Source organism: Chiloscyllium punctatum, chromosome 37 (genome assembly GCF_047496795.1).
Source record: "Chiloscyllium punctatum isolate Juve2018m chromosome 37, sChiPun1.3, whole genome shotgun sequence".
NCBI classification, from domain to species: Eukaryota; Metazoa; Chordata; class Chondrichthyes; order Orectolobiformes; family Hemiscylliidae; genus Chiloscyllium; species Chiloscyllium punctatum.
Window position 1 is genome coordinate 12868411 of NC_092775.1, and position 24982 is coordinate 12893392.

The 24982-nt window shown below is 43.7% G+C and overlaps 1 protein-coding gene across 1 annotated transcript in view; it reads right to left on the reverse strand.

The window, feature by feature from the left end:
* Window positions 1–24982, reverse strand: part of LOC140462873 (N-terminal EF-hand calcium-binding protein 1-like) — a 137898-nt gene that overhangs the window by 45426 nt on the left and 67490 nt on the right. Inside the window, exons 2-5 of the mRNA XM_072556285.1 lie at window positions 21965–21989; window positions 19960–20068; window positions 11415–11440; window positions 9009–9106 (exon numbers count right to left, since the gene is read on the reverse strand). Coding sequence (XP_072412386.1) covers window positions 9009–9106; window positions 11415–11440; window positions 19960–20068; window positions 21965–21989 — 258 coding nt within the window. The remainder of the gene's footprint in view (window positions 1–9008; window positions 9107–11414; window positions 11441–19959; window positions 20069–21964; window positions 21990–24982) is intronic.

Sequence of the window (24982 nt, forward strand, 5' to 3'; positions counted from 1 at the left end):
CTGGTGCGATCTACAGGTGAGGCCTGGCACAGTCTGGCAGTGAGGCCTGTTGCAGTCTAGAGGTGAGGCCTGGTGCGGTCTGGAGGTGAAGCCTGGCGTGATCTGGAGGTGAGGCCTGGTATGATCTATAGGTGATGCCTGGCATGGTCTGCAAGCAAGGCCCAGTGCAAACTGGAGGTGAGACCTGGTGCAGTTTGGAGGTGCAGCCTGGTGCGGTCTGGAGGTGGGGCCTGATGCGGTCTGGGGGTGCGGTCTGGAGGTGAGGCACGGTGTGGTCTGAAGTTGAGGCCCAGTGAGGTCTGGAGGTGCGGCCTGGCGTGGTCTGGAGGTGCGGTCCGGCGTGGTCTGGAGGTGAGTCCTGGCGTGGTCTGGAGGTGAGTCCTGGCATGGTCTGGAGGTGAGGCACGGTGTGGTCTGAAGTTGAGGCCCAGTGAGGTCTGGAGGTGCGGTCCGGCGTGGTCTGGAGGTGAGGCCTGGCGTGGTCTGGAGGTGAGTCCTGGCATGGTCTGGAGGTGCGGCCTGGTGCGGTCTGGAGGTGAGGCCCGGTGTGGTCGGGAGGTGAAGCCTGGTGCAGATTGAATGTGAGGCCTGGTGCAGTCTGGAGTCAAGGCCTGACTTAGTCTGCTGGAAGGACTGTAATGTTGAACTTTTTATTACTTTATTTTTGTAATTCATTCCTAAGATCCTATACGTAGGTACCTTTGTAAGATGGAGCAGTTAGTGGTGACTTTGTAAACTTTTTATTGTATTCATGTGAGTCCATGTAACAATAAAACTAATTCTAATTCTCGGAGTGGAGCTCCAGAATTGGAGAGCCTTAATAGCACAATGAGTGTGGAGGTGGACAGTTAGGGGGCTGCCTTCATGTTAGAGTAATACACACCTGACAGGGACATATCTGAGAGTCTCAGACAGAGTCCAACTCTGGCTGACAATACCTGATAGTGCCTGTAAGACCTGGTGTACTCCTGGACCAGTGAGTGCTTGTTATCTGTGTCACATTAGACCTGTATCAACATTGGTATCTCAAACAATATTTACATAGCCAATGTGCTGCGGAGACTACTATGTGGCACGGCTTAGCTGGATATGTTGGTTTATGTATTTCTAAATGTTTGAAGATTTTACCAAAATTCTGCTGGAAATATGTTGGAAATGTTTGTAGTGAGAATAGCTAGGAATGGGGGACTTTAGTGAATAAAATGGATTCCTTAATAAATAGATAAAGGGATTCATCATTAGTGGACTGAACGGATGCTGAAATACTGGCCAGGGTAGACAAGCAGGAGGCTTGAAGAACACAGCAAGCCAGGCAGTATCAGGAGATGAAGAAGTCAACATTTCGGGTGTAAACCTTCTTATACACAAAACGTTGACTTCTCCACCTCCTGTCGCTGCCTGGCTTGCTGTGTTCTTCCAGCCTCCTGCGTGTCTACCTTGGATTCCAGCATCTGCAATACTTCTGTCTTTAATAATGGCCAGGACATCAAAGTGAATGATACCCTGTTCTTTTTTTTTAGAACTGGGATGTTTTAACTCCAACTTGAGAGAACAGACAGGGCCTTGAGTTAATCAATACCTCAGAACATTGCTAACAATGCACACCCTCAATACTGCATCAGCCTGTTAACTGCAGTGTGTTTGAATAACAACAAGGACTGCAACATTGTTGTGCTTCATTACTGCACATGAAAGATTGAAACAGCCTTTCAGTGTAGAGAAAAAGGACCGAGAGTGACCTGATTGAAGTCATAAAATTTATGAAAAGAAAACAATAAAGAAGATGTTTCTGCTTGTGTGAACTAGGAGTCATATATAAGGAAGTCATCAGGAAATCCAGCTGGGAAATGCAGGAGAAAGGTCTTTACTGAGAGAGTGGTTAGAATGTGGAACATGTTGTCAGGTAGTGATTCAGTCAAAGAACATAGACGCATTCAAGGAGAAGACAGATAAGCACTTGATGGAGGAAGATAGAGAGGAATTTGCTGTTAAGGGATATGTGAACAGGGGTGGAACAAAGCTTTTGTGAAGCATGAATATGGGTATGGTCAGGGTGGATGACCTATTTCTGAGTTGTGAGAATAAATCGGCCATCAGTACATAGTAAAATTCCATTAAAATGTAGAAAGTGCCTCTATTTTCCCTGCCCCTCTGGTAAAAACTCTACAACAGGTAGGCTTCCATTAGATTATTCTTTATATACAAAAGAAATGAATGTCGTGTGATTTCTGTGCATTGTTCCTGCCATGAGAAACTTAATGGACACACTGTGGCTCAGTGATCTTCTGTTAGCTTCCAGCACCTTAGCTGCAACGTGCATGTAAATCCAGAGAGACGACAGTCAATTCACAGACCTAACACACAGGCTAAAAAGAAAGATTCACATACAGGGCTTTTGACAATTACCAACATCTCAATGTGTTTTGCATCCAGTGAAGTACTTTGTGTAAAGTCAGAAACACGGCAGCTAAGTTTGGGCTCAACTTTCACAAACAGTAACAAAACAATGACATTAAAAAAAAGTTAAAAATCACATAACATCAGGTTATAGTCCAACAGGTTTATTTGGAAGCACAACCTAATGAAGGAGCAGCGCACTGGAAGTTAGTGCTTCCAAATGGACCTGTTGGACTATAACCTGGTGTTGCGTGATTTTTAACTTTGTCCTACACTGGCACCTCCACATCAAAATAAGCAAAGAACTTGAAATTCTTGAATGCTTGAAATTCTGTTTTTGAACAAGGTAATGACTATTGTTTGAAAGGGTTAATACTGTGGGGTTCCTCCAGAACCATGGAATATGGACTTGTGGGCAGAATAGATATTGAAGGAGGGACACCTAACATTTGGTCCTCCTCAAAGTCTCCGTAAAAATGTGAACTCCAACTGTTTGCTAACTTGCCTTATAAGACTATGCCTTATTAACTACAAGTTAGACTAGGAAGTGCTTTTCCTCTTCCACACTAAACCAAGCAGACCCTGTCGATTCCTCCCCTTGAAAAGGATGGTGGCGACAATCTTCACTATGAGCAGTAGATTGAAGAGTCATGAGCTGTCCTGCCCAAGCAACATTGACTAGATATTCATAGGGATAAGTATCGAGGGATCAATACTGGCAGGGACACAGGCACTATCTCCCAAACTCTTTATTTGAACTACAGCATGGGACCATTTCCATCCCACTCAAGCAGGAAGATAGGGCTTTGATGGGCCATCTCCTCGGGAGGATGGTAGCTGCAACATGCACCCTCTGTACTGCACCGTCCTTCTTGGGCTCTGGTCATGGGTTTAAACCTGGAATGCTGTGATTCAATGGAGAGAATATTACCCAGTGAGCCATGGCAGGGTGAATTCGAAAGGAAATGCTAATTAAAATTATTCTCTGGCCAGAAAGAAAAACCTAACCTTTCCCTCCTGGAAACATTCCACTGCTGTGGGCCCAAAGCCATTCAGCCCCTCAAGCCTAAACCATTCACCAGCTGATCTGTATCTGAATTTCACTGCCCATCTCAGGTTCCATAACCACGATTCTTGCCGGATTTGACTTTGCTCAATTGGCACACTGCAGCTGGGATACTAGCCAGACCAATGACCTTGTTGTTTCTGATCTGTGCAGTGACTGGGTGGATGTTGTTCAGAGAAATGCCATTGCACCCGAATGCATCTTCTGAAGCACACTCACGACTCCCAGCTCACGGCTAGTCAAAGATCACAAGATGTGGCCGGTGGCAGCGTTTCAAAGACACCCTGAAAGCTAACATGAGGAAGTTCTGACAATGAGGTGCCTGTTTTGGACTGGGGTGGACAAAGTGTCAGAAGTCACATGACACCAGGTTATAGTCCGACAGGTTTATTTGAAAGCACAAGCTTTTGGAGCGTCGCCCCTTCATCACCTGACTGTAACCTGGTGACTTCTGACTATGAAGATGTTCCACTTTGACACCGGAAATGGTTAGAAAGTGCGCTGTAGCCCAATAGATGGTGATTCCTGCTCCACAAGGTGTAGCTGGCTTTGAAACAGCCAGATGATGAGGGAGAGAGCAAGATGTAAATTCAAGGAGGAACCCCTCACTGACACATCAACACACTGTCTAGATTACTGATGTGGAAAATGGATTTTAGATTTTTTTTTAAATGCTCTTTCTCCCTCAGGCTTTGACTTTCTTGTCCATTTCCTTTACCTTTCACTGTATACACTCCTATCTGTTAGCGTCTCTCTCACCTTCTGCCCCTTTTCTCTCTCAGCTAGGAACTTGTAGTGAGAAGGAATGCCTTAGTTAGTTAGCATGAAGATGCAATGTCTGAGTTCACTCAGAATGGCCAAGCACTTTAAGCACAGACGTATTGATTTTACCAATGGAAGGGGAGGAATAGAGAGTGATTCGAAATGGAGAGCAAAAACTAAGTCAAATAAAGTCGAGAGCAGGTAAGTTAAAAATCTATAATTGCTAGCAGTTCATATCATACTAAAAATGCAAGGCAAGAAGTTTGAAAGAGGGAGCCCATTTATCTCAGTAAACACAGTGTATTTGTCTCTGTTGGCACTGATTGCAAAACTTATGTCTGTGCCTGGTACTCAGTGATTACAGCTGAAGCACTGTCGACACTTGTGGATTTTAATGAATAGTTCTCTAGGGATGCAGTTGGCTGAGCATAAGGCAATATGAGTCAATTAGAAGTAGACCATTATTATCTCTTCCTCACCAGGCAGTTGTGAGATACACAACCACAATAACGCTACTAACTGCATCCACACTGGAGCAATTGCAATGAAGCATCAGATTGCTACAGGGACACAAATTGAATTTCTTGCATCACTCTTCAGCTCCACTGAGTTCTGTATTTTTTCTCTGCTGCGATGAAAAGTTTGGATATGCTGGAATTGTATTCTTTGGAATAGACAAGGTGAGGGAAGACATTAATATGCATTAATGATTTAGACATGAATGTAGCGGGTATGATCAGTAAGTTCACAGATGACATTAAAATTGGTGGTGAGATATATAGCAGGGACAAAAGCCTTAGATCACAAAATGATGTCGACAGGCTTTCCTGGTGCTGACCTCCTTATACCTTTATCTCTCATTCCTGGTCATTGCTGTTTTGGCACCTCCCCTCACCTCCTATAATTACACTTGTGTCCATCATTTCATTCTTGTTAATTGTCTCGGGCTGTTATTATATCTGCCCATTATTTTATTTCCTTGCATGAACGTGGTAATACCTCTGTCCCCAGCTCCACAAACCTCTAGGTCAGAGCTCCCCTAACATTTTCTCAGTGTGACCCTACTTCAAGGCTTGAAAATTGCCTGACCATCTCAGTGAGAACAGTGAGAGAAAAGGGGCTGGGAGATTGTGTTACTTCATTGTCACCCCCACAGCAGGTGCCAGGAATGTTCCTAGCAAACACACTGCATGGGCTTCAGCCAAATGGCCATGTTTGAAAGTCCACAGTTGACCTTCTCCAGACAAGGAGGGACTATCACCAGTCAAGAGGTAGTAGCTTAGAGAATCAAGAACATTGTCTGATCTCAGTCTGAGAGCTTGGGCATGGTTAGTTGGGTGCTTGCACAGGCAAGGTCAGGGTCTCCATATCGTTACAGTCCACAAAGTGGGCTACAGTTCACCCTGAATGCGGAAACGCTGCAATGTTAAGCTGGGCATTAGGGAAAGAGGCAAAAGTGAGGACTGCAGATGCTAGAGATCAGAGTCTAGATTAGTGTGGTGCTGGAAAAGCACAGCAGGTCAGGCAGCATCTGAGAAGCAGGAAAATCGACATTTCGGACAAAAGCCCATTAGGGAAAGAGCCTTAGTCTGGGTTCTAACATGGTGTAGCACTACGGCCTGTTCAGTTTGATTCTTGTAGCTGCAGTTACAGAGTCATGAAGTCATGCAGCACAGAAACAGACCCTTTGGTCCAACCAGTCCATAACCCCAAACTAAACTAGTCCCATCTGCCTGTGCTTGGCCCATTTCCCTCCAAACAGATCCTATTCATGAACGTAACCAAATGTCTTTTAAACATAACTATTCCTGCATCCCCCTGTTCCCTGCCAGTGCTATCCTCGTAGTTATGGGATGTTCCTATAATCAAATATGAACTGTAACTACTTGGCAGCTAGCGAGGCAGTAGGCTGCTATCACATTGTAACCAGAAACGCCTTCAAAGTTTCTGGTTACAATGTTCAGCTTGATTCCCTAAGCTGCAGTTATGATGTCAACTGATCGGACAGCTGATGATACAAAGCAGCAACACATTTATGAATTTGTTATGATGTCTCACCTTCTGTTCCCTCAGAAGCTTCTCTTCCTCAATGCCGTTCCACTATGTCTGCTGTGAAGGGCTATTCTTCACTGGCCAGTGATTAACCTGGTGCACAACTGGGTTTTAAATGTAGCACCAGAGATGGAATCCCAAAAGATCCCACCGGTGGTCATTAACTCTGCTGCTAATGAGCGCACACTTTCTCAACAGCAGAACCTTGGAGACATGGGGCACACACAATGGGGTGGTCAGTGGAGAGTAATATGAAGATTCAGTACAGTTCACAAAGAGAAACCCTGCATGAAACTGTCCAAAATCGGCACTTAGCTGATTTTTGGTAAACATTTTGCCTTTATCTTACAAGGTTGCATTATGACACTAAATACCCTCTTGCTTCTCCAACTCTGAGCTACATTGCAATCTCCCCCCTCCCAGTGTATCATCAAAGTCTTTAACTTGAAATTTCCTCTTCAAATCTCTTCCCACCTTCAAATCCAGCATGAAGTTCACCATGCTTTTAGTTAAGTCTCTTAAGTCTAGATTTGGGTTAGGTCCATCATCTTTGAGATGCCTTCCAGGATTTTGCAATACTAGATGAAAGCAAACGTACTTCTATATTAAACTAGTTTACGGAGGTGCAAAGATTGAACAACTGTGTGTATTGATAACAAAGGGATATAAACTCAGGAGTGGTATCAGGACCAACTTGGAAGGGTTCTTTTCATAGTAAATTTGATAAGGATTATTTTACCATATGTAGCTGCTGAAGCCTCTTTAATCATAATATTTAAAACCACATTATACAAGCACCTAGAAAGTAGAAATATTGATAGGTAAGGAGGAATTACACAAGATAGATCACATGTGAAAGCACATGAATAATGGGACAAATGGCGTTCTTCTTTAGTGATAATATCAATGAGTGGAAGTTCTCTCAAACTTGAAAACTTACCCTCATGATCCAACTGATGAAATTATAATCATCAGAAGTCAAAGTGACATTTACTCTGCATCCACTTCTGCAAAACCAAAACCCAGAGGAGATGAGTATAAAATGGTCGCTAACAAATCCAATAAGAAGTTAAAGAGAAGGTTGTTTACTCAGGGAGTGATGAAAATGTGGAAGGCAGGAGTTACTGAAGTGCATGGTGGAGATTCATTCAAGAACAACAACACAAGGGAGAAAGATGTGGAAGATATGCCGATATGAAGTAGGGAAAGGTTCAGACCTTTTAAAAAACTAATTCAGGGGATGTGGGTACCACTAACAAGGCCAGCATTTGTTGCCCATCCCTTTAATTGCATTTGAGAGCAATGGCAGTGAATCGGGAGGCACATTTAGGCCAGACCCAGTAAGGATGGCTGATTTCTGGAATGCACTGGTTGGGAGGGTAGTTGAGGCAACCTTTAAAAAATACTTGGATGAGCGCTTGAAGTGTCATAACATTCAAGGCTATGGGCCCAGTTCAGGAAACTGGGACTATGGTAGTGCAGACTCAATGGGTCAAAGGAACTCTTCTGTACTGTTTCGAGTCAGAGAGTCACAGAGTTGTACAGCGTGGAACCATATCCTATGGTCCAACTCGTCCATGCCAACCAGATATCCCAACCTAATCTAGTCCCATTTGCCAGCACTTGGCCCATATCCCTCTAAACCCTTCCTATTTATATATCCACCCAGATGCCTTTTAAATGTTGTCATTGTACCAACCTCCACCACTTCCTCTGGCAGCTCATTCCACACTTGCACCACCCTCTGTGTGAAGAAGTTGCCCCTTAGGTTCTTTTTATATCTTTCCCCTCTCACCTTATACCTATGCCCTCTAGTTTTGGACTCCCCACCCTAGGAAAAAGACCTTGACTATTTACCCTATCCATGCCCCTCATGATTTTATAAACCTCGATAAGGTCACCCCTCAGCATCCGACTCTCCAGGAAAAACAGCCCCAGCCTGTTCAGCCTCTCCCAAGAGCTCAAACCCTCCAACCCTTGCAACATTCTTGTAGGTCTTTTCTGACCCCTTTCAGGTTTAACAACATCCTTCCTATAGTAGAAGATTGTATAATTCCTTCCCAAAAAGGGCATGAGTGAACTAGATGGGATTTTACAACAATCAATTCTAGTTCCATGGTTACCATTACTGACACCAGCTCGAAATTTAATTAGAACAATAATCTGGATTATAAATCCCACCAGCTGCCATGGATTTGAACCTTTGTCCCAGTGATTTGGGATTCCTAGCTTCAGTGACATAGCTAATCTCTCTCAGAATGCTGGGACCAACTGGCCTATTTCTTCACTGTACGTTCCTATTGGGGAGAAAGTACAGAAGCCTGAACACACGCACCAGCTGGTTTCAAAATAGTTTCTACCCTACTGTTGTTAGAGTACTGAATGGACTCACAAACTCTTAGCATTCACCTGTACCTGTGTTTTTGATATTGCCACTGTTTACCTATTATTTACTTATCTATGTGACTTAACTCTGAGATCTGCCTATATTGCTTGCAAGACGAAGCTTTTCACTGTGCCTCGGTACACGTGACAATAAATTCAATTTAATGCAATTTATGTAAATTTATGGATTGTAATTTAAGTTGACCCTGGGCACAAAGTAATATTTGTGTGTGAGTCATGTTGGTGCAGAAGTGTGCTTGGCCAGTCAGAAGCATTTGTGAAAACCTTTAAATGGAGGCAGTCTGTCCGACAGTTGCTTGCCTGCCTTGGACAGACTGTAACGTACCTTTTTTGTTTTGTCCATGGCCTTCAGAATGGAGATATTGAGCTGCTCCAGAGCTGCCAGGACACTTTCATACTCCCCTAGATGTTCAGAAAAATACTCTAGAAAAATAACAAAGTCAGAATTTTTAATCTCCTCCTTCACAAAGCCTCAGGCTAACTATACCTCCTATGCTTGCATCCAAATCATTTATATAAATGACAAAAAGTAGAGGACCCAGCACTGATCCTTGTGGCACTCCACTGGTCACAGGCCTCCAGTCTGAAAAACAACCCTCCACCACCACCCTCTGTCTTCTCCCTTTGAGCCAGTTCTGTATCCGAATGGCTAGTTCTCCCTGTATTCCACGAGACCTAACCTTGCTAATCAGTCTCCCACGGGGAACCTTGTCGAATGCCTTACTGAAGTCCATATAGATCACGTCTACCACTCTGCCCTCATCAATCCTCTTTGTTACTTCTTCAAAAAACTCAATCAAGTTTGTGAGACATGATTTCCCATGCATAAAGCTATGTTGACTATCCCTAATCAGTCTTTGCCTTTCCAAATACATGTACATCCTGTCCCTCAGGATTCCCTCCAACAACTTGCCCACCACCGATATCAGGCTCACTGGTCTACAGTTCCCTGGCTTGTCTTTTACTACCCTTCTTAAAAAGTGGCACCACGTTAGCCAACCTCCAATCTTCCGGCATCCCACCTGTCACTATCGATGATACAAATATCTGAGCAAGAGGCCCAGCAAGCACTTCCCTAGCTTCCCACAGGGTTCTAGGGTACACCTGATCAGGTCCTGGGGATTTATCCACCTTTATGTGTTTCAAGACATCCAGCACTTCCTCCTCTGTAATATGGACATTTTTTCCAGGTGTCACCATCTACTTCCCTACATTTTCCATGTCCTTTTGAAGATCATTCAGGATTTTAGACACTCCAATTGATTCATCCCTCACTCTTCCAAACTCCAGCAGAAACAAGGCCAATCTTTCCTCCTAAGATAACCCACTCATTCCAGGTGTCAATCTATTAAAGATCCTCTGCTCCACCTCCAAAGCATAAGAAGGAGACCAAAACTGCACAGTATTTGAGAGGAGGTCTCACTGGTGTCATGGATAACTGAAGCATAATGTAATTCCTTTTATGTTCATTCCTTCTCATAACAAAGATTAGCAGTCTGTTGCCCTTCCTGATTACATGCTGTACCTGCATACTAATCATTTGTTATTCATAAGCTGCATGAAGGAAGCTCACCACACCACATTTTCAAGGTACGGGAAGTAGATGCTGGCCCTGTTAATGATGCCCGCGTCGCACGAATGAATGCACAAGAGCACCTAAATCTCTCTGTACCTCAGAAATCCGCCATCAATCTCCATTTAATAAACAGTTTTGTTACCTTCTTCCTGCCAAAGTGAACTTCACATTTCCCACATTACACTTCAGTTGCTAGATCCTTTCCAACTCCCTGAACCTGTCAATATCCATCTGCAACCTCCTGATGTGTTCTTCACCATACCCTCTCTGACCTATCCTAACCATTCCTGATGGCTCCTCGGATGCTGCCTGACCTGCTGTGCTTTTCCAGCACCACTCTAATCTTGACTCTAATCTCTTTCATATGCCAATTTAGCAACCATTCTTTTTGCCTCAGCTAAGTCACTGATTTAAATTATAAATGTTTGAGGCCCTAGTACAGACTCCTGCAGGATTCCACTTGTCACAGCCTGCAAATCAGAAAAAGGCCCATTAATGCATCTGCTGCATTTTCTACCAACCAGATAAACCTCTACACATGATAACATGTTACCTAGAATATGCCACCCACTAGTATATATTACAACATATTATGGGATTCCCACCTTGTCGATTACATTGGTATTTTTGCTGAAAGGGCAGTTTGAACAATAAATCTTCAGGATTGGAAAGAAAACACAAGTGCCTGTGATGATTGGTGATATTCTGTTAAAAACTGAACAAAGAATCTCAAATCTAAATCAACAAGGCAAGGTTGACCTCTACCAGTGATTGACAAGGAGAGAAAACCAAGGGAAGAGCATACTTAACTTTTATTGCCATTGTTTGCAATTCACACTATCAGCAGCCCCCTTAGCAACTGAGGCACAACCATTGCTCAATGTGCCCCAATAGAACAGCCAGGAGCTTTGTCTATCTTTCCAGATGAAGGATCAGATTTGACAGAAACACTGCAGATTAACCGAGGAGACGATGGAATTCCTTCAAAGGATGCAATGGGGAATCTGAGGGTCGTCAAAGTGGCTGTGTACACATGTTGCTGCTGTGACAGTTCCCCTCGGATTCACCCAGACGCATCATTGGAAAAGAAAGAGAATGTTTAGCATTAAGAAGAAATGATAGGAGGGGAAAGGGGCAACAATATTATTGACTTACCACACAACTCCTCTGTGTCCAAGTTGCTGTTTTAAGGAGAAAGTGAAATTGGATTACAACAATGCCTTTAGCAATGGCTATTAAAAGTATCAAATAATAAATGTTAACCATAAGTATCTCATAGTAAATAGCACAATCCATTTCAGTTTCATATCTTCAGTCTGAGATCATTAGTTGCAAGTGATAGTGACTTTTGCCAGTCATTGATACAATTAGAGGGTCTGGTTTTGAGGTGGCTGTGGTCCTGGACTAGTAACCCATAGATAGCCCGAAGGACCTGATTCCCTGGACTGTCCATCTATGGAATGCAACAGCTTAGGAGGCTGGTTAGCTCAGTTGGTTGGATGGCTGGTTTGTGACACTAACAGTGTGCATTCAATTCCCACACTGACGAAGGTTATCATGAGGGACTCTCCTTCTCAATCTCTCCATCTCTCAGGTTAAACTATCGCCATCATTAAATTGGACAGGGGTTGGGAAAAGATTTTACAGAATGTTGCTGGAAATTGAAGGCTTGACTTATGGGGATAGGCTGGGCCTTTATCTCATTGGAGATTTTTTTTTAATTTAAAAAATATACTTTATTCATGTAAAAATTTCTTTGTCTATTTACATTGACAGGAGAGTGGTTCAGTTCTGCACAGTAGCATATCAAGTAAACAAACAAAACATTGGACTTTGACTCTATCCAATAAAAATCAAAGACCTCTCAATACTAATAGTTACATACATTTGAGGCACGAGGAGAGTCAAATAACTGAATGGACAAATAACTGAATTTACTTTGAGCAGGAAGACCTCAGACAATGGTCTTTCCCCACTGCGCCTTGGCGGCAGCTGACCAAGCTTCAGCGCGTCCCTCAGCACAATGTCCAGGACCTTGGAATGTGCCCTTCTGCAACACTCAGATCAAGGCAACTCTTTACACTGGAAGACCAACAAGTTTCGGGCAGACCACCAAGAGCGTCCTCCACCAAGTTGGTGGTCCTCCAGGCACAGTCAATGTTTGTTTCACTAAAGCCCTGGTCTGAGCTTGATTATGCTAACAGTAATTCACAGCAAATCAGAGGCTACATTTTCATCACGTCCAATCTCCTTTCCACTGAATCATGGAATCCCTACAGTGTGGTAACAGGCCCTTTGGCCCAACAAGTCCACACCGACCCTCCGAAGAGTAAGCCACCCAGTCCCATTGCCCTACCCTATTACTCTACACTTACCCTGACTAAAGCAGCTAACCTACACATCCCTGAGCACTGTGGGCAATTTCATGCGGCCAATTCACCTAACCTGCACATCTTTGGACTGTAGGAGGAAACCGGAGCACCCGGAGGAAATCCACGCAGTTACGGGGAGAATGTGCAAACTCCACACAGACAGTCGCCTGAGGGTGCAATTGAACCTGGGTCCCTGGCGTTGTGAGGTCACTGAACCAGCACTTATATATAGAGCAATTTCACCCTGTACATATTCTTCCATGAATACTGATCGTTTTAATGTGTATGCTGAGAGACTCCAGATCAGTTTTGAGCTGTCAATCTAATGGCTAAGGTGAACAATGCAAATCTCCCAATAGAGAATCAATTTAATTGGGTTTTTGCTCTTGGTACCTTCTCAACAACAGAAACTGAACTCATTTAGCACCTATGGCATAGCTAAATATCTCAGGCACTTCACAGACATATTATTAAACAGAACTAGATTCCAGAGTTACACGAGGAGGTCAGGACTGAAGGACAGTCTTAAAGGAGTAAAGTGAGATCGAGAAACCGAGATGTTGAAGGAGGAGAGCTCCAGAGCATAAGACCCAAGCAAATGAAAGGTTGGCATCTAAAAGTGCAGTGATGAAAATCAGGGATACCGGGATCTGCCATGGAGGAGAACAGGGGTCTCAGATTGTTATAGGCTGACAGAAATCAAAGTGATATGCAGGGGATTAGACCTGAGAGAGATTTGTAAAGCTGGAGAACTTTCAGATTGACATGTACCAGTCAAAGAGGCAAAGCAATACAGTTTTAAGATCATTTAAAATTCTGACTCTGAGGTAATAGGATACACATTCTGGACAACTGTCAGGGAACAAACTGAAAACTGAAAGGGGACACAGTGGTGTAGTGGTAATAGAACATAGAATAATATAGCATAGAAATGGTCCCTTCAGCCCACAATGTTGTGCTGAATATAACGCCAAATTAAACTAATCCCTTCTGCCTGCCCTTGGTCCCAATCCCTCCATTCCTTGCATATTTATGTACTTATCTAAAAGTTTCTTAAATGCTCCTATTATATCTGCCTCAATCATCACCCCTGGCAGCACGTCCCTTACTCCCAACACTCTCTGTGTAAAAAACTTACCTCTCACATCTCCTTTGAACTTTCACCCACTCACCTTCAATGCATGTTCCCCTATTTTTAGACATTTCAACTCTGGGAAATAGATTCTGACCATCAACCCTATCTATGCACCTCAAAATAGACTTGGATCAAGTCTCCCCTCGGCTTCCGCTGCTCCAGAGAATATCACTAGACGTTTTTTAATTCATTCATGGTGTGTGGGCCTTGCTGGCTGGTGTATATAGAAAATGCTGCAGAAACTCAGCAGGTCTGGCAGCATCTGTGGAGAGAAAAACACAGGTGGACAGCACAGTGGCTTAGGGGTTAGCACTGCTGCCTCACAGTGCCAAGGACCTGGGTTCAATTTCAGCCTTGGGTGACTTCTGTGTGGAGTTCATGTTCTCCCTGTGTCTGCATGGGTTTCCCACCACAGCGCAACTATGTGCAAGTTAGCTGGATTGGCCATGCTTAATTGCCCATAGTGCACAAGGTAGGTGGATTGGTCTTGGGAAATGCAAGGTTACAAGATGCCTTTGGAGGGGCGGTGTGGACTTGATGGGCTGAATGTCCTGCTTCCACATCATAGGGAATCTGTGACAAACAGTTAACATTTTGAGTCTGATGTGACTCTTTTTCAGAGCTGTTCCAAAGACTCACAAACCTCAGAGAAAAGAAATTCCTTCTCATCTCAGTCTTAAATCCATGCCCCTTTATTCTGAGTCGATGCCCTCTCTAATCCCATGAGGGGAAACATCCTCTCAGCATTGACCCTGTCAAGTCCCTTAAGAATTCAAAATGTTTCAATGAGATCACCTCTCATTCTTCTAAACTCCATGGAGTAGAGTCCCACCCTGTTTAGCCTTTGCTCATAAGACAATTCCTTCATCCCAGGGATCATCCTAGTGGACCTTTTCTGAATCACCTCCAATGAGTCATTTGTGTTTAATTCAAATCAACAGCCCCCAAAGATGCAAACAGGATTCGCCTCCCCCCCTCCCCCCCCCCCCCCCCAGGCCACAAACTGCCACAGTATTCACCATGGAGCACTGTTTAAACCAGATGTTTTGGTAATAACAACGCATCAATTTTCAGTCATACTTTCCATTAGCCATATCCTTAGTTTAATGTACAGAACAGTCGCCATGTTGTTACTTCATTTTGTTTCACAGCTGTCTGCTGCATTAAAAAAAATCTAGTGGTTTCTTAGCTACAACGACTGAATCCAACTGAAATGGAGTTAATGTCTGAATTCACAAAGCTCATGATAACTTTGATCAAGCGCTTTACCATCAAGTGATGCCACTCTGCCTCAGGGCCCTGCTGGATCCAAGACAGTTCCATGGCAGCAGATAAGAGACTGACAAGATTGATTTGTGTTGGAGCAGTGAATGTTGCTAGATTTAATGCCAAAGGCAACTGTTAGCTCTTCCACTTTTACGCTTGCTTTGTAATAAACCTTGTTTTCAATGACTGTCATTTTTTGAAAGGCTTAGAAGGTCACACAGATGTACAAATAAGGAACAAGAGGAGGCCACTCAGCCCTTCAAGCCTGTTCTAGCACTCAATAAGATCGTGGCTGATCTGATTTTAGCCTCAACTTGACATTCTTGCATATCCCCGATAATCTTCCATGCCCCTGGTCATCAAGAATCTCTCTACTTCTACCTTAAAAAGGTTGAAAGATTGTGTATTTAGATTACTGTAGAGTGTGGAAACAGGCCCTTCGGCCCAACAAGTCCACACCGACCCGCCAACCACCCATACCCCTAACCTAACACTACAGAAATTTAGCATGGCCAATTCACCTGACCTGCACATCTTTGGACTGTGGGAGGAAACCGGAGCACCCGAAGGAAACCCACGCAGACACTGGGAGAATGTGCAAACTCCACACAGTCAGTCGCCTGCGGCGGGAATTGAACCTGGGTCTCTGGCACTGTGAGGCAGCAGTGCTAACCACTGTGCCACCGTGCCGCCCTAAAGGAATTCCAACCCTCTGAAACAGAAGATTGTTTCTCATCTCTGTCTTAAATGGTAGCCATGATGTGGAGGTGCTTCTGTTGGATTGGGGTGCACAAAGTTAAAAATCCCACAACATTAGGTTATAGTCCAACAGGTTCATTTGTAAGTACCAGCTTTCAGAGCACTGCTCATTCATCAGGTGACACAAAGTTAAAAATCCCACAACATTAGGTTATAGTCCAACAGGTTCATTTGTAAGTACCAGCTTTCAGAGCACTGCTCATTCATCAGGTGACAAGTGGGGCAGGGTCATAAGACACAGAATTTATAGCAAAAGCTCACAATGTCATGCTAATAAAACAATATATTCAAGAAACCTAGATTGCTGTTAAGTCTTTCATCTTTTAGAATGGGTTGTAGGTTTCAGTTCATTAATATGTAAATCCTAGAACTTCTTTGAAGTCACATTCTCAAGATAACATAAGGCTTTATTAATAAAAAGGTGACATTTCAGCTCAGACAATGTATTAAAGATGTACGGTTAGACTCTGTCTATATCTCAATCTTGAGTTAGACTGGGTCTATTTCCAAAGAAGGAATTTATAAAATGCTATATGGATTGACTGCCTGCATTGACTGACTGATCTAAACTCTGGTTTCCAGCATCTTGCAGTCCTCACTTTTGCCTTGCAGGTTTAATGTGTTTTGAGCAATTTGCAAATGCAAATCCACCCCATAGACGTGTGTGTGTGTGTGTGTGAGTGCACATGAGACAGTGTGCGTTTGCATATGTGTATGCTTGGTAGAGTGTGTGTGTGAGTGTGGCAGAGTATAAGCCTGTGAGAGGGTATGGACATGGGTGTGAGTGTGGGGGGTGTATTTGTGTGTCTGAGAGAGAGCGTGTATATGAGAGAGGGTCTGCATGTGTGTGTGTGTATATGTGTGTGTATGTGTGTGTATGTGTGTGCGAGAGAGAGTTAATAGCGTGGTGGGGTCAGCTGTGCTGTGACATGAACCCAAGTTCCCGGATGAGGCCATCCTCATGGGATGACACATTATAGATGAGGATGAGCACCTCATCAAGACTTTCCCCACAACTCCACTTCTCACCTTTAAACAACCACCAGACCTCAAGCACATTATTGTTCACAGCAAGTTGCCCAGCATTCAGGACATCAACCACAACACCATACAACCCTGTCCTGGCAACCACTGCAAGACGTGCCAGAGTGTTGACATGAATACCACCATTACATGTGGGTACACCTCCCACCATGTAGGCGGCAGGTACTCATGTGACTCAGCCAAAGTTTTCTATCTCATACGCTGCAGGCAAGGATGCCCAAAGACGTGGTACATTGGCGAGACCAAACAACGGATGAATGGACACTGCGCAACAATCGCCAGACAGGGATGTTTCCTTCCATTCGGGGAACACTTCAGTGGTCAGGGACACTCGCCCTCGGATCTTCGGATGACCGTCCTCCGAGGCGGATTTCGGGATATGCAACAACACAGAGTGAGCAGAGGTTGATAGCCAAGTTTGGCGCGCACACACACACACACATTTGCATTTGCAGAATGGTATTCGCAGATACATTCTATTTTTCCTCAAAAAACATTGAACCTGCAGGCAGTCAATCCAAATAACATTTCATACATTCCTACTTGTAAATAGAAGCAGTCTGACTCAAGATCGGGATACAGACAGACTTTAACCTCACACCTTTATTACATTGTCTGAGTTGAGATGTTCACCTTTTTTTGATACAATCTTATCTTTAGAATGTCACTTAAAAGAGATTCTGGGATTTACATATTAATGAACCAAAACCTGCATCCCATTCTGTAAGATGAAAGAAAGACTTAACAGCAATCTAGGGTTGGTGAATATATCATTTTAGTTGCATGACACTGTGATCTTTTGCCATAAATTCTGTGTCTTATGATCCTGCCCCACTAGTTACCTGATAAAGGAGCAGCGCTCTGAAAGCTAGTGCTTCCAAATAAACCTGTTGGACTATAACATGACGTTGTGGATTTTTTTAACTCTATCTTAAATGGACAATCCTTTATTTTAAAAGATCATCCCAAATTCTAGATTCTCCCACAAGAGGAAACATCCTTTCAACATCCACCTGGTCAATACCCCTCAGGATCACATATGTTTCAGTTAAGTAACCTCGGATTCTTTAAACCCCAGAGGGTACAGGCCCAGCCCTGTGTCTGTTCATCTGCCCATTTTTGTAGGTATAAAGTTAGTTTCTCTCCCTTGCTATTTCTGTGGTTTCTTATCCCAGGTGGAAGAAGGTGCTCAGCTAGTCTGTCAGTCACTCAGTCTGGAGCAGCCTCTCACCCGAGTGAGAGGAGCTGTATTGGCCTCTGATGTGCTGAAGCAAAAAGAAGCAGAATAATTCTTTTCTTGCCAGCAATCAAAATTGTACATTTAAACTTGAAACTTTGGCATCCGAAAGCACCAAAACCCAGTATCTAGGAATGTGGAAACAAACTGAAGACATATTTCTGTGAGTGGGAATGCAGGGGTTATGTGCTGACAGCAAGAAACTGAACAAGAACCTGTGATGAGGAGATTCCACCTTCTACTTGGGGGATTAGTTGATGAAACTCGCAGAATCCAGTGCTTCAAAAAAGGAAAAAAAAATACATCTAACATAAGTTTATCAGTTAATGCAACTTATGACTAACTGAGGATTTGAAATGGAGAATTTGTAGTGGTTGGTGGTGTTTTATTCAACATCCCCCTCCCCCCATCACACACACCTGGCACTTCCTCCCAGGATACTGCTCAGCTAGAAGTGGTTTTCTATCTGAGTCAGAAGGCTGTGGTTTCAAGTCCCACTTCAGAGAGACTGCACACATGATCATGTATGTGGACACTCTATTGCAGCACTGAAGAAGTGCTGCACTGTCAAAGGTACTGTCTGAGGCTGAGGAACCATCCACTCCTTTAAAAGGATATAAACAGCCCGTGCCACTATTTGGAAGAAGAAATCTGCTAATACCTGGTTAATCATGTTGTTAAGTTTGTTCATGTCTTGATTTCAGGTAAAGAAGAAATAGTTGGGTGGATATTAATTGTTTGAGCATATTTATATAGGGGGCATCTGTAACATTGGGGTGTGGGCAGTGGAAGGAGCTGTAAGACTGAGTAGTCAATAAACTTTATCCCCAAAGGGAAATGTCTTGGTTTTTGTCTCAACCAATGGGATTGGATCTATAGAAAGTCTACCCTTCATTCAACATCACAAAAACATATTTGTCGTGATATTGTGTGAAAATTAGTTGCCATTTCTCTCATTACAACCTTGATTATATAAAAGGACAAGAACAGCAAATGCACGGGGAACACAACCAACTGCAAGTTCCCAACCTAACTTGGAAATACATCGCTGTTCCTTCTCTGGATCAAAGTTCTCAAACTCCATCTCTATTAGCCTGCAGTGAACCTGAATGCAGTAAGAAAGCAGCTCACTTCCACCTTCTCAAAGGGGCACTATCGGACTGGCAATAAATGATTGCTTCTGATGTTCTGGGAAAGAATTTTTATAAGTTTAAAAGTACTTAGAGTCACAGAGTCATAGAGATGTACAGCACGGGAACAGACCCTTTGGTCCAACTCGTCCATGCTGACCAGATATCCCAACCCAATCTAGTCCCACCTGCCAGCCTAGTCCTTCCAAACCCTTCCTGTTCATATACCCATCCAAATGCCTTTTAAATGTTGTAATTGTACCAGCCTCCACCACTTCCTCTGGCAGCTCGTTCCATACACGTACCACCCTCGGTGTGAAAAAGCTGCCCCTGAGGTCTCTTTTATATCTTTCCCCTCTCACCCTAAACCTATGCCCTCTAGTTCTGGACTCCCTCACCCCAGAGAAAAGACTTTGTCTATTTACCCTATCTGTGCCCTCATGATTTTGTAAACCTCTATAAGGTCACCCCTCAGCCTCCGACGCTCCAGGAACAATGGCCCCAGCCTGTTCAGCCTCTCCCTATAGCTCAAATCCTCCAACCCCAGCAACATCCTTGTAAATCTTTTCTGAATCCTTTCAAGTTTCACAACATCTTTCCGATAGGAATACTTGATTGGCTGTAAAGCAGTTTTGGGTATCCTGTATCATAAAATGGATTGTATAAATGCTTTGTTTCTTCTCTGAGGCACTACACATGACATATCCTTTTCCACCACATGACTGATGTCAAACTAATTGACAAAAGTGGTACCTACTCTGTGCGGTGCTTATCAATCTTGTGAAACAGCTCCCGTAACTCAGCAGTGCTCAGGACTCCATCCGCAAAGTAGGCCTTGAATTCATCAAAGGATAATTTACCATCATCTGTAAAAAGGAGACAAATCAGTCCATAACATTAACCAGAAATGTGGTAAACTTGACAACAACTTAGAATCCAATCTTAAAGGACAGGGTTGGGGGTGCAAGAGTGGAAGTTGAAGGTGGAGGAAGATAATAGAGGCACACAAGATACTTGTGAGCTCCAAATTAGCCACAGCTCATTTCTGATAACATTCCCCAGATTTCACTTGACCACCATCACTGGGACCTTAGGTGGCAAAAGGCCTAGACCAGGGGAATGATGGGAATGCTCACCACCAGTCAGTCAATCAGCTCATACAGTCACAGAGTCATACAGCACAGAAACTGAACCTCCAGACCAATTCATCCATGCTGACCAAGTTGAGTAGTTCACGTTCAAATGCAACAAGATCTGGAGCCAGTTTTGGGCTGAGAAGTGGCAAGCAACATTCATGCCACACAAATGTCAGGCTATGGCCATTTCTAATAAGGGAGAATCTAACCACCACCCTTTGATATTCAACGATGTCACCATCTATCATCATCCTGGGAGTTACCATTGACCAGTAACTCAACTAGATTAACCATACAGTGGTACAACAGCAGCTCAGAGACTAGGAATTCTCACTTCCTGACTCCTCAAAGCCACCAACTACAAGGCACAAATCATAAGTGTGATGGAGTACTCCCCACTTGCCTGGATGGATACAGCTTCAACAACGCTCAAGAAGCTTGACACCATCCAGGACATCCACAAGCATCCATTCCCTCCACTACTGATGCTCAGCAGCAGCAGTATGTACTGCCTATAAGAAGCATTGCAGTAACATCTTTTGACAGCAATTCCCAAAACCACGACCACTTCAATCTAGAAAGACAAGGGCAGTAGACTCATGGGAATAACACCACCAGCAAGTTCCCCTCCAAACCACTCACCATCGTTGTTCCTTCAGTGTCAAAATCCTGGAATGCCCTAAGGGGATTATAGGTCAACCTACAGCACATGGACGATAGCAGTTCAAGAAGGCAGCTCACCACCATCTTCTCAAGGGTAACTGGGGACAGGCAATAGGTGCTGACAAGTGGCAAAATGCTGGCTCAGTTACCACTGGGCCTCACAGCACCAGGAACCCAAGTTCAATTCCAGTCTCAGGCGAATATCTGTGTGGTGTTTGCACATTCTCCCCATGTCTGCGTGGGTTTCCTCCAGGTGCTCCGGTTTCCTCCCACAGTCGAAAGATGAGCAGGTTAGTTGGATTGGCCATGCTTAATTGCCCCCTAGTGTCCAGGGTTATGCAGGTTAGGTGGATTAGCCATGGGAAAATGCAAGGTTACAGGGATGGAGTAGGGGGGGTGAGTCTGGGTGGGATGCTCTTTTGAGGAACAATGCGGACTCCAATGGTCTGCTTCTGTGATTCTAAGTTAGGAAACGGGGGAGATCCCAGAGGAGCCTGAGACTTCCCTGGTGAGGCCTAGACACTCACTCCACCTCCAGGTCCACAAACCTACAATGAAAAGAAACCTTAAGGGTAGACTTCTGTTTCTCTCCTTTCACACTTGTTTGCTGGAAAAGGAAATTCAGATTGAGACCCAGTGTGGGAAATGGTTGGCCTAGTTTTAATAGGTTTAGCTGCCCAGTGTCCATGAGGTTTGGAAATTAAAATCAAGATCTCTGTCATGTTTTTTTCTGCAATTCTGATTACTGGGTCAGAGAGTACAAAGCCCAATAGAGGTCTGATGGCAATTGTCCTTTTGAATTTGACTCTTACCTGCCCTTCCAAATGGCCTTGCCTTCCAGTCAGTTGAGGGCTCTTAGGAGAGTAATAAATGGACTTCTTTTCAGTGATGCCCACGTCTCATGATTACAAAATAAACAGTAACAACAGACAGAAACTGCAAAACCCCATGTCTCTGACTCACCATTCTTGTCTGCTCTTCGAAATATCTGAAAACCAAAAGATTAAAAAGCAATCATTAATTGTATCCTATTGGTAGTGTACTTTTGAAAAGATTATAAAAATAAACACAATATAATTTCTTGCTTTGTCTTCAGGGAGCAATGAAGTTGCTCCAAGCTATTGCATTCTGTTACATCACTCTCAGAAAGTAAAATTATGAAAATTGCAATTACAATTTGGGGTCAACTCCCTTGTGAGAAAGAAGCAAACAAAGATGGCCAAATGCCTCACAAAAAGAACCGGATGGATAGGAGTAGGCCATTCAACCCCTCGAAGCTCTTCAATCATAGCGTGCATTAACAAAAATGCCAGAAGCGTAACTAAGAATATGACAGCTCTTATGTGGGCTCAATGGTAACGTCTCTACCCCTAGGCCAGAAGGTCAGGGTTCAAGTGCCACATGCCCATGGACATGGCCTAATGTGTCAGAACAGGTTGGTTAAAAGTATCAGAGTCAAGAGCCCATTCCTGATGAAGGGCTTTTGCCTGAAATGTCGATTTTCCTGCTCCTCAGATGCTGCCTGACCTGCTGTGCTTTTCCAGCACCACTCTAATCTTGATTCTGATTTCCAGCATCCGTAATCCTCACTTTTGCCTGGTTAAAAATATCAATCAATATGGATGTGCCATCTTTTAGAGGGAAGTGGGATTTCTGACTTGCTATGACCCAAAGAAAAATCCACTTCTGAACTAAGCTTGTGTTCAAGAACATCGTTTAAATTCATATCCTGGATTCCTTTCAGAACAACTGAGGGGGAGAAATGGAGGAAGTAAAAAGGTTTGCAAAACATTATTCTAAATCCTTCTCTGTGGTTTCTCACATCCATTAAGAGATTGAATAAGAGATCCCAGGAAGTTAAACTGGATATGGGCTGTTCAAATGAAAAGGCTTCAGAGATTAAGGGGAGGTCCCTAAGTGCACATTTTTCCGAAACTTTATCATGGGTGTTGGAAGTTGTCTCAGCAGCAGTAGGAACATCAATTGGAGGGAAAAGGGTTTTGTTTTAAATCTTTATTTTGTTCTCAACACTGAGACAAGGATTCAGAAGTAGCTCACAAAGCAATACGCAGAAGGTTGGTGTCAGTGCTCAAGTACCAGAAAATGTAGGCCTGAAAGGGTAACAGGTCACAGACAATAGTCCATTGCTGTCCAAATGGTCTCCAATTCCTGGTCACAATGTCAAGCCCATTCCAGAGACTTGAGAACAAAATCTAAGCCAAGGTTCCAATGTGGTACTGAGGGAGCTGCCGTCATTTGGAAGAGATGTGGAACTGTCTAACGTAAAAGATCTCATGGCACTATTCTCTGGCTTTCAGAGTTTTCCCTGGTGTCCTGGCCTTTGTTTATCCCTCAATTAACAGCACTGAAACTATTACATTGTTTGGACAAAGGGTCACTGGACTTGGAAGTTTTCTTCACTCTAAATGCTGCCAGACCTGCTGAGTCTCTCCAGCAACATCGGTTTTTGTTTCAGATTTCCAGCACCCATAGAATAATATTATTTATTGCTGTTTATGGGATGTTGCTGTATGTAAGTTGGTTGCTGCATTCCTACCATGATGATTACAAACTGTAATGATGATGGTAAACATTAAGTGACTTTTAAAAAAAGCTGACTGAAAATGATTGCATTGATCATCTGATCAGGTTGTGCAAAGCTGACCATTGATTAACATTGGGAGAAAGTGAGGACTGCAGATGCTGGAGATCAGAGTTGAAGAGTGTGGTGCTGGAAAAGCACAGCAGGTCAGGCAGCATCAGCCTTGTCATCTGTCTTGGGACCCTCTAACCACACAGAAACAATGTGGAATTCACCAGTTTCCTCATTTCCCCTTCCCCCACCTTATCCCAGATCCAACCTTCCAACCTGGCACCGCCCCCTTGATCTGTCCCACCTGTAAATCTTCCTTTCCACCTATCCTCTCCACCTTCCTCTCCGACCTGTCACCTTTACCCTCACCTTCATCTACCTATCGCATTCCCAGCTACCTTCCCCCCAGCCCCAACACCCCTTCCCATTTATTTCTCAGCCCTTTTGGGTCACAAGCCTCATTCCTGATGAGGGGCTTTTGCCCGAAACATCGATTCTCCTGCTCTTCGGATGCTGGCTGACCGGCTCTGCTTTTCCAGCACCACACTCTTCAACACTGATTAACATTGGTTACCACTGATCAAAACTTGAACTGGACCAGCATATAAATACGAGGGCTAAAACAGCTGGTCAGAGGTGATCAACCCTACACTGAGTAGCTCACCTTCTAACTCCCCAAAGCATGCACACCACCTACAAGGCAGAAGTCAGGATTGTGATGGGATACTCCCACTTGCTTGGATGAGTGCAGCTCCAACGACACTCAAGAAACTTGACACCATCCAAGACAATCAACCTCCGTTTTATTGCCTGCACATTCACAAACATTCTCCAGCACTCTTGCTCAGTTGCAGCAGTGTATACTACCTACAAGATACACTGCAGAAATTCACCAAGGTTCCTGAGACAGCATCTTGCAATCCTCCAACCACTGAGAAAAAGGAGCAGATAATGGGAATACCATAATGTACATGCTCCCCCTCAAGTCACGCACCGGGTCAAAATCTTGGAACTCGCTCCCTATTGGCATTGTAGATCTACCTATAGCACACGACCTCCAGTAGTTCACAAGGGCAACTCACAACTGCCTTCTCAAGGGCGTTGACAGATAGGTAATAAATGCTCACCCAATCTGAATGTCCATATTCGATGAATGAATTATTTTTAAAATTCCTTTTGTCGCCTTTTCTATACTAGATATCCTCTCTCTTCCTTTTACTTTTAAACTTTGCTTTTGTGTTCGTGTGAGTTTGTTTAATGTCATGTTTTTACTATTGTTTAGGCTCAAGGTTAGTAGGTAATAAAATTCCTCATTCTTTCACTCAAGAAAACCTTGTAAATTAGCCAAGTTGCTTTGATCTAATTAATTGAAGTGTAATAGCATGCTA